At 47.1% G+C, this 13,384-nt stretch overlaps 1 protein-coding gene across 6 annotated transcripts; it reads right to left on the bottom strand.

The window, feature by feature from the left end:
• Positions 1-2,033: 2,033 nt before the first annotated feature.
• On the bottom strand, positions 2,034-11,831 carry RIN1 (Ras and Rab interactor 1). 6 transcript variants are annotated; one of them, XM_025174641.2, is made up of 9 exons: positions 11,493-11,825; positions 9,370-9,447; positions 8,081-8,338; positions 7,041-7,155; positions 5,882-5,954; positions 4,574-4,665; positions 3,395-3,576; positions 2,913-2,969; positions 2,046-2,117 (listed from the first exon to the last, which is right to left on the bottom strand). In XM_025174641.2, exons 3-8 carry the CDS (start codon positions 8,258-8,260, stop codon positions 2,958-2,960), a joined length of 654 nt encoding a protein of 217 aa, XP_025030409.1. In that variant the 5' UTR covers positions 8,261-8,338; positions 9,370-9,447; positions 11,493-11,825; the 3' UTR covers positions 2,046-2,117; positions 2,913-2,957. The 6 variants fall into 6 exon arrangements, with proteins under 6 accessions (XP_025030408.1, XP_025030406.1, XP_007440626.1 ...); XM_025174639.2 differs by having other exon boundaries at positions 3,356-3,576; XM_025174640.2 differs by having other exon boundaries at positions 2,034-2,969.
• Positions 11,832-13,384: the final 1,553 nt, after the last annotated feature.

Consider the following 13,384-nt stretch of genomic DNA (forward strand, 5'->3'; position numbering starts at 1 on the left):
TTTCGAAACATTCTCTCATAAATTAGCTTCATTTCCCAATTTGCTTGCGAGAAAAGAGAACAATGCAAGCGAAGCCTGTTACAAAATGTTGTAATACGGAATATTCCTTTTCGTACCACTCCCAATACCTGTCATCCTGCATCTCCCACAAGGCAGAAAATGGCAGGAATTTCACCTCCACGGTGTGACCTTTCTTATGTGTTTAAACTGCATCTTTATTTTTACGTTCCGCTTTGGATACTTGAAAGACCCTTTTAGCAATCTTTTCCTTTCGTTTCCTTGAATTGCTCGATCATCACAGAGTTGTCATATGTTTCTAAGTCCACTTCTTAGGTGTGGACTTCAACTCCCAGAATTCCCCAGCCAACATGCTTTAAGAGGTGTGGACTTCAATTCCCAGAATTCCCCAGCCAGCATGCTTTAACTGGTGTGGACTTCAACTCCTAGAATTCCCCAGCCAGCATGCTTTAAGAGGTGTGGACTTCAACTCCCAGAATTCCCCAGCCAGCATGCTGTAAGAGGTGTGGACTTCAACTCCCAGAATTCCCCAGCCAGCATCTTAAAGTTGCCAAGGTTGAGAAACACTGGCTTAAAGGATGGAAATGGTTGCCAAGTACCTGTTTCCCAGAATGCCCCACCTGCTCTCTGGGTATGGGTCAGGCCCCTTCCAAACCAACCTTTGCAATGATCAATCGTGTTTTATTTGGTAATGTTTGGGTGCCCCTATGACAAATAGGGGGGAGTCGGACTGTTTTGCTTTGCGAGAGCCCAGCTTTCCTTTTTGTACACGCGAATATGTAAAAAAGGGAGAAAGTCAAGAACGTCACCGGCCGATCCACCGGTGCCCCTGGGGCACCACGTTGGAGGTCCAGGAATAAGCCTTCTGGGACAGGCTTTTTCCAAAACGAAGGTGATGCCCTTCGAAACGAAGAACCCGTTTGGCACAAAAGAGCCGAAAGCGAGCGTCCGAAGGATGTTCCCCACCCATCCTTTTCTGTGTAATAATGTTCTTATCCGCCTGGAATTAATGTAGCATTTCCCAATTCTCTTGAACAAGACTTTTGGCATCCACGTCTCCTTCCAGGTCTGGAAGAGGTCCAACCCACCCGTTTCTTTTTTTTTTAAAGCAGCAATAAATGGAAATATCTCAGCCTGATAACAGCAGTGTTTCTCAACCTTGGGATCTTTCAGATGTGTGGACTTCAATTCCCAGAATTCTCCAGCCAGCTTTGCTGGCTGGGGAATTCTGGGAGTTGAAGTCCATACATCTGAAAGTTCCCAAGGTTGAGAAACACAGTGATACAGCCACAGCTTTGCAAAAAAAGCATGGGAGAAACCCTTTCAGAAGGCAATGAAAATGTCACTCCGATTAATTGATGAGAATGTTGTTCCCACTTGCATTGTCTTTCACCCCAAAGTAGAATTGCTGGGAAAAACTATTTTTGTAAGCTCCATGCACCAGGTCCAGCACGATGGGGAAATATGCGTTGGGAGTCTGGAGTTACGTTTCCCATCGTTACGCAAAACAGGATTGCCGGATTTACTTGCAAAGGAAGATCACCTTTTCAGACGATATTTCCTCCCCTCCAAAAAAGGATGGAGACTAAACGCGAGTCCATCCTCAACAACGGGAAGGCATTTGCTTTCAGCCAGCCCACCTTGCAGGGTTGTCGTGGTGGTGGGGAAAAACACAAGGAGGAGAGACTGCTACGAGAAAATGCCTTGTGTTCCTCCAGGATATAAATCTATTTAATGAATAAATAAGATTATGCAGGGGGGAAAAAACACCCTCCCTTGCTTCATTACAACATTTTCAGCAAATCTAAGACAATTAAAATAAAAATAAAACACTGGGGAGAGGGGCCAAATTCAGTTGTCCTTTTCAGATGAATAAGTATTTATTTGGGGGATCCTGGGGCTCGGTTTACCCCAGCCTTCTCCAGCTGGACTGGGGATGATGGGTGTTGTGGTCTGGCCCATCTGTTGGGCTAGGAAAAATAAATGAAATAAGCAAACAAACACAGAAATGCATGGCGTTTGCATTTATTAACGATTTTTATTCGAAAATGTTTCAAATGCGTGCTCTTCACAGAAGGTTTCCAGGCTGCATCCAAGATCTATAAAAAGTAACAGAGCCAAATCACGCTGGTAAAACTTGAGTAATAAAAATATTGTTCAATCACAGCATAATATCTTACCCCTCCAAATACTGAGAGGCCAAACAGCAATAACAATATATATATATATATATATATATATATATATATATATATATATATTTTAAGTGAAGAGAAGAAAAAAATACAGGAAGTTACTAGCAGGTAACTAGATCTCTTTAAATGTCCTTGTTTGACCTAAGCTTACATAAACACATATATTTATTTCTCTTAAATCCCTCTGTCCAACAGAAACCAACCGATACTCCTATAAATGAGTTAAGGAAACATTTAAGAACTCTCTCAGGTTTCTTCCGGAAAACTCAAAGCAATAAGTCTACCTTTTCACGCTCACAGCCCTGCAAGGTAGGCCAGCTTCAAACAGAGCCTGTCCTGAGCAAAGGATCAGACCACATGTAGGAGCCGCCCCAACTCCATGATTCTAGGATTCCTCAATATATAAATGGCTTTGATTCATTTTTTAATAACATTGATAAATCACTTTATATGCAGCTCTAAGTGGACTTGAAGCACATCTATTTGTTTTCCTCCAAAGTTTGTCCCCGAAATCCTCTTGCCAGTAAATCCGGCACCATTGCACAAGGTTTGTAACACACCAGGGGCGGTTGTGCAACGGGAAACCATTTCCCCCTCCCGCCCCCACCTGAGCTCCAGCTGCTAAAAAAAATTGGGTTCCTTTTTTCTCAGCAACACCCGTCGAAATTTAACCCCTTCCTGCTGGTTGAGATCCAGCACCTTTATTTCTGGCTTTAACAGGCATTTCTCTTCTGTCTGCAGCTGTCAGTTACGTCCCTGCAATTCAGAAAGGGGTTGGGAAATGCAGTTCTTGACTCCGTGGCCCAGTTTCCCCTGCCCCCGCCATCTTGAGCAATGGGGGGGGCAGGCACAGGGCTTCCTACTAAGCCCCCCGGCCTGTTTTCCCTCCATCATGCACAGCCGCTGACCCAGCGAAGCAGAAGGCGCGAACATCTCCCCGCTCATGAATCCTTGCTCCGCGCCGCACAGCATCCTCCCTCCGTGGAGAAGGTTTGGAAGGTGCAGTTGGAAAACCGGCTTTTCCCATCAGAGGCATGAGGCTGGGGTGGGTGGGGAAGTTTCTGCTTCTTCCCAACTGGAATGGGGGGCGGTGGGGCAGCCGGTGGGGACAGGGGGCTGACAGCCTCGGTGGAGACTTGCACCTTGACGTTACTCTTGAAATACTGGCGCCGGACGCTCACGTCTTCAAGGGACGGGTCATCCAGAAAGGGTGTGGGAAGGCCACAGGCTCCGGCGGGCTGTCCCCCATCCATCTGGGACCTGTTTGGACCTTGGGGGACTCCTGGAGGAGGGGACGGAGAAGCAGATCCCCATGAAGTCAGCCTGGTGGATCCCTTGGCGTTGAGGGAGGAATTCCAAAATTCTGCAGGCGAATGAGAAGGGATAAGGGTTTTCAACCTGGTGAGGATCCTAATTCCGGGTTTCTGAACCCAGAAACCAAGAGGGATGAGTGTTGCTCGCTGACAGCCAGCAGTTCCCAAGCCGAAAAAGAGAGCAATTTATACCAGGGTCCCTCCTCCTTCCAGCCAGCGCTGCATGCTAAAGATCTCGCCTCCCCACCAGATCCCCGATCCTTTTCAATCAGAGATCCCCAAACTGACTCCAAACCTTCTCTGTGCCAAGCACAACCTTTCTGGCCGTGCCGTATCATCATAGCAGACCGTTAGAGCTAATCTGGGTCTTCCAGCTGCCCACTCAACTAGCATTTTGAGCTGAACTTAACATCAGTCAAGGAACTAAGTTAAAATTACTCCAAACTGTGATCAATCCAGGAGAAATGGGAATTGTGTCTACTTTTGGCCTGATCAATATGGTAGTTGGGACAGAGCAATTGAATCTCCATTTGCTTTTTATGTGTGTTGCACACGTGACGCCCCTAAAAAATGGGCAGCCCTGTTGCGGCCCCCATCTTGACTTTTTTGCACACCCTGCAGCCCCCTCTGCTCAAAACACATCAATGACTGCCAATTATTTCTCTTTCTCTTTGCTTTCCAAAATGTCAAGTGTACCAAGAGCCAGCAAAGCAGAAAAGTAAAGCATATTCCTTTTTTAGGAAGAAAAGGAAGGGTGGGAGGAGGGAGAAAGGGGAAAGAAAGGGGAGGGATTAATTAAAAAAAATATAATTTGGCTTGTGGCAAAGTTTATAAGAACCCCCAAAAACAAGGATGCACTGCTTTATTGTGTGCCCACTGTGTACCCACTGGCCAGAAAAAGGACGAAAGGAACATGGCAGCCATTTTGCACCCTCTCCATGCAGACATTTGCATGCATGTTCTCAAACTTCATTGTGTCCATACTTCTTGGATGGGTGAAGCATCGAAGGTGGGATGCAGTGGAAGTGCTTGACCTGAGCTACTCACCCAGCCCCAAGTGAGCTATGGCTTCCAGCTCCTGGCAGGATGAGGCCTCCCAGATAGGCTGGGGAAGACGCAACACAAAAGGGAGGATGTCCCTTAAGAGAGGAACAGAAAGAGAACCTGTTGGCTGATTCCTGTCAGTATAAACAAGTGACTGTCTCATGTAGCAAAATTTATGTAAAGGAAGACATACAGGTAGTCGACTTATGACCATTTGTTTAGCGACCATTCAAAGTTATGACAGCACTGAAAAAAGTGACGACCGGTCCCCGTACTTACAACCGCCGCAGCGTCTGCACAGTCATGTGATCAAAATTTGGGCATTTGGCATGTATTTATGATGGTTGTAGTGTCCCGGGGTCACATGATCACCATTTGTGGCCTTCCCGGGCGGCTTCCAACAAGCAAAATCAATGGGGGAAGCTGGATTCACCTAACAACCATGTGATTCGCTTAGCTACTGAGGCAAAAAAGGTCGTAAAATCGGGCGCGGTCACATGATACCTTGCTTAACAACCACAACTCTTAACAATGAATTTTCTGGTCCCTATTGTGGTCATATGTCAAGGACTACTTGTATATCTTATGTAAAGAAAAACATGTATAGGAAAGATAAAATGCCCATTGTTTTAGCTCTAGATAAAAAGACATCTGTTCAACTATAAATAAGGAGGCATCTGCCGTAACTCTAAAATAAGGAAACATCTGTTTTAGCAGAATATGAAAGGAATGAAGGATTGCACAGGAAGTAGATGCTCATGCTGATAGAGCAGGAACTATTGTAATATGCTAATGCATTCTGTTCCATTGATAATGATTGGCTAAATCATCCCTTTGTGACCGCCCATCCAAAGCTAATCAACAATTTTGGACTGAATTTCCTTTGACTCCCCACTGATTGTCTGGTGCATTTTATTAAATTCCCGGCTTGGGAACGAACAGAGAAAAAAAGAAGAGATCTGATCCTTCTGACAGAACCTCATCAAGAGTCCAAACGGGAAAGTTTGCATGTTTGGAAACTCATAAGTCTGCTTCTGAAAGCCAGAAACCTGTATTTTAAAAGAATGATTTTCCCAGAATGTAATATTTGAAGGGGATTTATTTAAATTGCACCTGCCTGCTGCCCCACACACAAATCTTGCATCTTGCTGGGTTTGGAAAATATAGCCAACCCTGAGCAACCCAAGTTGCAGACTTTCTCGCCTTCACACGAGGTACTTAACTCGGTTAGCGAACAAACCCACTTTCTGGGTATATTTGAGACCTTCAACCATAGGCCAACCCCTCCCTGGCTTTGCTAGAATCACTTACGGAACTGAGCAGTAGAAGGCAATGAGATGGAGAAGTGTGGGAAAACTCCGATCCGATCCTTCTAGGGTAATGGCTAGGAAAGATAAGAGAAATATTAAGGGGAGAAATACCTATTCGTCTTCTCTCCCAGGGCTGGGACTAATTTCCAGCCTCAAATCTGTTGTAGAAATGTAGAGGATTCTGAAAAGATGCAAAGATTTGTCTGATAGATCTCAAGTATTTCAAATCAGCCCATGGTCTCATGATGACGTTTGATTCTGAAAGGCCAACATTTTGCTATTGAGACTGGAAAGCAAATGAATGAGGGGGATTGGAATTTGCTTTGGGTATTACAGATATTATTATTATTATTATTATTATTATTATTATTATTATTATTCCTCGACTTACAACCATTCGTTTAGTGACCATTGGAAGTTACGACGGTGCTGAAAAGAGTGACTTACAACCAGTCCTCGCACTTATGACCATCACAGTGTCTGCACAGTCATGTGATCAAAATTTGGGTACTTGGTAACTTAGCAAACTTCATCTACGATGGTTGCAGCATCCTGGGGTCATGTGATTACCATTTGTGGCCTTCCCAGGGGGCTTCTGACAAGCAAAATCAATGGGGAACTGTGCAATTCGCTTAATCACTGCGTGATTCACTTAATGATCATGGTGATTTGCTTAAAAGCCACCTCAAAAATATAAAATCAGGTGGAGTCAGGAGTCTCTCACTTAATACAGGAGTCACTCACTTAACAACTGCATCGCTTAACAACAAATTTTCCAGTCCCTATTGTGGTCCTAAGTCAAGGGCTACCTGTATTATTAAAATGTGTATGCCACTGAACCTTGATGGCTTAACATTAGGATACAATTTAATAAAACATCCACAGCAGGAAATCATGGAAATTACCATCGTGGGTGGTCAGAGCTAACTCTAATGTGCAAAATCAGGGGGAGGAGTGGCTGCTCCTGAGCATGTTTAGAGTACTTTTCTCCCATCAGAAATGGCCCTTCCATTTAAGTATAACTGAATCTTCCCCCCAAGTATACAATGCCTATCACAGAAAGAATAGAGAATCCACTTTTCTGTTTAAATCATGCGAGCTTTGCAACCCAAGGTCAAGAAGACCTCCTACCTGCCCCAAAGAGGCTGCCCTGATCTTACCTGCCCGTTCCTGGCATAAACAGTAGGTTGTCACAAAAGCAGGTGATGAGTCATCCAAAAGACGGAGACACAGAACTTGGCACCGGCGCGTGTTGGATCTTCGCACCAGAAATGTCTGCGGGAAGCAAGAAACTGGGTCATGCTAGTACCAAAGCAAGAGAAGGGGAATTCTGGGAATTGAAGGCCAGACACCTGAAAGGGCACTTTCAGCTTCCAGAATTCTCAGCAATGGCCGTGCTGGCTGGGGAATTCTGGGAGTTGGAAGGTCACACAGTTGGGAAAGTTTTACTGTACTTAAAAATCCAGAGCCCCAGCCAGGATGCCAGATTTCGATCCTAAAAGAAGCAAGTGTTAATTCTGATTGGAGCTCTTAGCATAGTTCTTGTAACTTCACAGCTTTGTCCTATGTCTTTAAGAATGGCATGGAAGTCAGAAATGCAACCGGTCCAGTTTCCCCTCTAAACTGCATTTCCACTCTGCAGGTGATCAAATTTCAGTCTATCCTGCGGGCCACGAAATGGGCAAGTTACAAGCCCCTACCCCAAAGTCACAATCATGTCCACAACCAGTCTATAAAACAAGTGTGTGGACTGGTTCCAGTCTGATCCATTGATTCTGTTCAAGTTAAAGATTCAATCCAAACTCATGCTTCAAAATCAGTTGGATTCCATTCTCCAAATCCATTTGGGGGGAAAAATCACTCATCATTCTAAGATAGAACATCAGTCAAACCTCTGAATCTGAACTTTGCAGAGTCCTCCTAAAAAGGTTCTCTGCTTAGGCTCAGAGGCACTCTTGCTGGCTACTCCTCCCAGGTCCTACCCCTGGTGCAAACTGAGTCAGTTGGATTCCATTCTCCAGATCCATTCGGAAAAAAAAAAATCACTCATCGCTCCAATATGGAACATCAGCCGAACCCCTGAATCCGATCTTTGCAGAGCCCTCCTAAAAAGGCTCTCTGTTTAGGCTCAGAGACACTCTTGCTGGCCACTCCTCCCAGGTCCTAACCCTGGTGCAAACTAAGCCTCGCCCAACCTTACCCCTGCTGGTTCCCGTTGCAAGATGTGGAGGGCAGCGGCCGAATTAATGCCCAGCTGCAGCCAAACGGGTTGGGTGAGCCGCAGGCGTCCCACGAGGCTGACGTTACGGTGCAAGGTCACGGCTCCTTGCCGTGGGTTGGCGTACGGCTCGGGATAATCGTAGGTCGGCTTGGAGGTCATGCCGGGTCAGGAGATGAAGAACAAGGCTTCTCTAAGATCTCGGAGGAGCAGGAAAAGATCCAAAGCGTGAAGAAATGCCTGGGAAATCAGAAGCACCGTTTTTCACCATGGAGAGGAAAAAAAATAAAATGCTTCCTACTATATGATTAGAAACGATTAGGGTGGCAAAGCCATTTGGGGAGAAGAAAAGCCTCTTTGTCCATGTCCGGGGTTTTCCCACAAAGCCACGCCAGAAGAGGAAAGATGCTATCAGAACCCTCCCCAAAATCAGAGCCGAACTTAGGGGGAGAACACATCAATCAAATCAAGAGAAATAACCCCCAAGGAAGAACCTCTGAAATGTACGAAGAGTAACCCAACGAAAGAAAAAAAAAGTGATTATAAATCTGGGCATGGATCCCCCCCATGTGATGTTGGCAGAGGTGCCCAGATACGATCTAAAGGGGAATTATGTGTGGTTAATCCCAAACTCTCCTTTGTGTTGTGTGAACTGGAGATACACATTGTAATCCCCACAGATTACAAATATCTACTAAGTTCACACATCACACTAAACCTGCATGTGCCTAAAACGATCAACTAGATCAGTGTTTCGCAACCTTGGCCACTTTAAGAGGGGTGGACTTCAACTCCCAGAATTCCCCAGCCAGCATGGGGTTGAAGTTGAAGTTGGAGTTGAAGTCCACCCCTCTTAAAGTGGCCAAGGTTGTGAAACACTGAACTAGATCCTGCTTTCCCACAACGGCGTGCTTCCTGCAACATGCCAAGCCACAAAATAAACCAAAAATTCAACTAAATAAGAAATAAATAATAATAAAATACCCTGCTCCACGTGAGCCTAGTCTAGCGTCCTGCCCAGTCCTAAAGTGCTTTTGGCGCTGAAGGTCCTGGGTTCAAATCCTGCCGTCTCCAGCTTCGAGGCTTTCTTTATCAGAGCCTGGCCCGAACGGGAAGCATCCGGGTAGCTTGCGTGACGGCTTGGAGCTGCCCACGCCGCCAAGCCTTGCCACGAGATGCAAGGAGCCTTAGCCGGGGGGAGAAACTTGCTATCTTCAGTAGAGGCGAATTAGAGGTGGGGGAGAATTAAGCATTGGTTGAGCGGTACCAACCTTGAGCGGTTGCAAAACAGAGCGGGGGCGAGAGGGTGTGAGTCAGCGCCATGGCAGTGGGCCACGTGGAAGCACAATCTGGAAAAGGAGAGAGAGGGCAAAAGAGGAAGAAATGCAATTTGTCCTGTGTGCCCCAAAGGCAGAAATCAATTTAGGGAATTCTTGGGGAGATTGACGGTAATGCTTTCATCGACACATTCCTCGAGCCTCAAACGGCATCAGAAAGATGAATGATTGCATCTGCTTTTCCCTCTTCCAAAAGTCGCACTTTCGATCGTGAACGCTGTGCGGAGGCTCCTGGCATCTTCATGGAAGTGAGAAATATTTGGGTTCCCAGCGTTCCCCACCCCCGCGAACAGCAAATATGAAATAGTTTAAAATGTACACACCTGCGCGCGTGCACAGCCGAACACACACATATTCACACAAGTCTAGGCAGGAATTTTAAGTAAAATAAAACTCGGGTAAATATAGACCCAAGTGCCATCTCTGTAGATGAGTCCGTAAGAGTGACAAGCTGTAGAGCTGTGTTGCGAGGCAGAATTGTTGAGTTCCCACACCTTACTTAAGGTAAGCTTAAATGGACTTGGGTCTTTTGAGGTTCAAATCCAAGCAAATCCTCCGGTGAAGCCATAATATTATTACATTTTTGTTCCCTGGATGGGAGACCACCAGGAGATCCACAGGTGGTGAAGAGAAAAAACATCCTGGAAAATGGCTCTGGCAAACTGTTTCCAGAGCATTGCCAAGGGAACCACAGTTCCAAGCTGGGCTCAAAGGAGATTTTTACCTCCAACCTGGGTTTAGTGGGTTGTGAGCACCCACCCTTAGACTGGACTAGGCCTGGGCAGAAATGGGTTCCTAGCCCCCCAAAGTTCATGGCAGTTGCCATCCTGGCCTGGACTACCTTGCAGGGCTGCAGGGAGGATAAAATGCCAGGTGGTGCAAGGAAACCCTGGGACAAAAAGTTAATCCGATTTGCCCCTCCCCTCCCCACTCCTAATTCCACCCAGATGTGCTAAAGTGAGGATAGGGATGCTGAAAAGGATTTTAGGGAGGAGAACGTGCCTCCCCCCCGCGCCGGAGGGAATTGGCTTAGCTGGCTCTGGAGACGCGGGGGCGGGATATTGCAACCCCTAAGGGGGAGGAATCCACGTGCAAACACACGTGGGAAAACGTGCTTCTATTCTAGCGTCGCCCAGTAGGAAGCCAGAAACGAAAGATCGATGGGAGGCGGCGGGAGGGGGGGGCAGAATCTGCAGCCGAAATAAAAATGCCCCCCTGCTAAACATGACTTTCCCCCTCCCCATCGGTGTTGACCTCGGTTCCCCCCAGCAGGAAGCACCCAACTTCTCGGCATGGGGGGAGCCCACGCGTCCGAGCAGGGGGGATCAGCGCAGCGTTGGGACCAGCCCCCCCCGCCGCTGAGCAATGGCCCCGCTGTGCCTGATGGCAGCTGTAGTCCTAACGGGCTGCCAGGAGGAACCGCGCTCGGGAGCCAGAAGCTGGACGCGGGTCGGCTGCGAGAGCCCGAACCCTGCGCGAATCCCGCAGGGACCCCGATGCCGAAGTTACAGTCCCCGCCTTGGCATGGGGGCCGGGAAGAGACTGGACCACAACTCCCATCGCTCCCAGCCTTTAAAGACTGAACCCCTCCCCCTTCCCCCAGTTTCGGAAGCTTAGACTCTGCGTTTACCCAGCAGCGCATGTTAATTAAAAAGTCAATGCTACTAAATTAAGGGGCAAAAGCTGATCAGGGCAGAGTCTTCCCCTTCGCCCCCCATTTTTTCAAAAGGCCCCCAAAGTTAAAAATCCCCCCTTCACAGCCTCCTTGCACAGCCTCCCTTTCTAATTCGGGTCCGCCGGATTCAGAAACCCGATTTCTGCCCCCCCAGCCCCCCCCGGCTCTAACCTTTGAGCAATCCTGCCCCCTTCCCCCAGCGCAGGTGTTCGCAGGGCAGCCGAACCTGCCAGCTGGGAAATCGAGGCGCCAAAAGAAAGAAACAGATTTTAAAAAATAGGAAGCTCGTAATTTGTAAATCCCGTTAAGGAAATACCATTTTCCTCGTGCCCGCCTCGAAATACAGATTTAAGCCCAGGACAGCGACCAGACCAAACCAGACCTTCTCGCGGGCTGCTCCTTTCTCCAGAGTGTCCGTGGAGTGCTTTCACTTCTCTATTCCATGTGATTTTTTCTTCTTCTTCTTCTTCTTCGCTGCCACACACCCATGGAGGCTAGGTTGTCTGCACGCGTCTGGGCTGGCTTCCAAAGACAGGGCGAGGCCTGGGCAAGCAGCTCGCAACAGGGAGAGGAGAAGGGGAGGGTGGCAGTCTGGGGCCTGCCAGCCCCGTTTTTATTCTGATAACCCAGGGAGGGAGCTTAGCAGCCTCACCGCGTAACTGCCACCCACCGATCAGGGCTTTGTACAGTGCCAGGCGGCAGCACCACTTTTGGGGGCAAAGCAGGCAAAAAGGAAAAACTCTCAGGAAGGGTTTTGGGAGGAGGGGTAGGACAGTTAATTACTCTTCCCAGTTGCTCCAGGGAGTTGGCACCAAGAGCTGAAATGTGAAAAGGAGTCTCCTAGGTCTGTGTTTTTCAACTTCAGCAACTTGAAGAGGTGTGGACTTCAACTCCCAGAATTCTCCAGCCAGAATGCTGGGATCTGTGCTTGGAGCTTGCCGGCTGGGGAATTCTGGGAGTTGAAGTCCACACCTCTTCAAGTTGCTGAGGTTGAGAAACACTCCCCTAGGCTGTAATCATCACACTGTAGATAGTCTCCCGATTCAGACAACCTGGTAGGGGTTGGCTTGGAAGTTTTGTGAAATGTGGTCCAGCCTCTCTAAGACAGGATCAGTAGGCCTCAAGGTTTACAGTGCTGCCCAACGGCACAGGTAATATTTATCTGGCTATTTTTTATTAAATGTAGATGCAGTGATGGTACAGCTCTTGCAATCTGGGGGGCAAGTGAGAGATGAGCAAGGAAGCAGAAGGCAGATTTCATTTTGCTTGGAGGCTTAATAAGGGCAGCAGACCCAGCCAGGTAGTTTCTCTGAGCGTGGTTTTTTCCCCCTGACACTTTTTTTTCCTGACACGTGTTTTCTTTCCCATCTTCACAGCACCAACCATCTTATTAGCAATTCCCTCAGAGGCTGCCAGCACTGAGCTAAGTAAGAGGGGCTTAATTCTTGGAGGAGGAACCACCAGGAAATCTCACAGCTGGAAAAGTTGAAAAAACATCCCTCCGTCCGACAGCAGGCTCCTTTTGTATTATTGCCAAGAAAATTACAAGGACGTGTCCATGAAGTCAAGCTAAACTTGGAGGTCACTGAATCACCCTGGCATTTGAAGGACTGAGACAGCAGAAATGAAAAGCCACTGTCCTTTTAAAGGGTGAAGGGATGACTGAGAGCCTCTGAGCATTCACAAAGTGCAACCCCCCTCGCCGTTCCACTCTCCCAAGCCCAGCCCCCACCCTTCATGGGCAGCTGAAAATTTGGGAGAAATGCTCTGAAAGCAAGAACATTAGCCATTGCGTGCAAAAATCCATTTCAGATGACTAGCCAGCAAGCAAGTTTTAAAGCAAGACGGGCCCACCACAGGAGATCTGGTTGATTTAGATGATAATTAATGGAAGGTGAAGCTCTTCCTCCTCCCTCTTTCATCAGATTCGTTTTACATTGTTCTCTTCACGAGAGAGACATGAAATTTAACTGGGGTGCCTTAGGTCTTTATGTACAGAGAGAAAGGGAAGCAATGCTGTTGAAGGAAAGCAGGGTAAAAATTGCAAGACGAATAAATCCAAAGAAACAGAAACGCTTGTTCGGCTGAAACTGCGCTTGGAAACGTGGACGATGCTGAGCTACAGGCTGTTAGCTCATTTCCATCTGTTCCACATAGGCTCAGCATTGTGTATTTATTAATGCACTGTATATTTATGTATTAATGCACTGTTTATTAATGCACTGTTTATTTATTAATGCACTATGTAATTAATGCAAATTTAACCCAAGTGTT

The sequence above is a fragment of the Python bivittatus genome, unplaced genomic scaffold (assembly GCF_059951505.1).
Source record: "Python bivittatus isolate LINGU-HERP-01145 unplaced genomic scaffold, Pbiv_v1 ctg000180_np1212, whole genome shotgun sequence".
In the NCBI taxonomy this organism is placed as follows: domain Eukaryota; kingdom Metazoa; phylum Chordata; class Lepidosauria; order Squamata; family Pythonidae; genus Python; species Python bivittatus.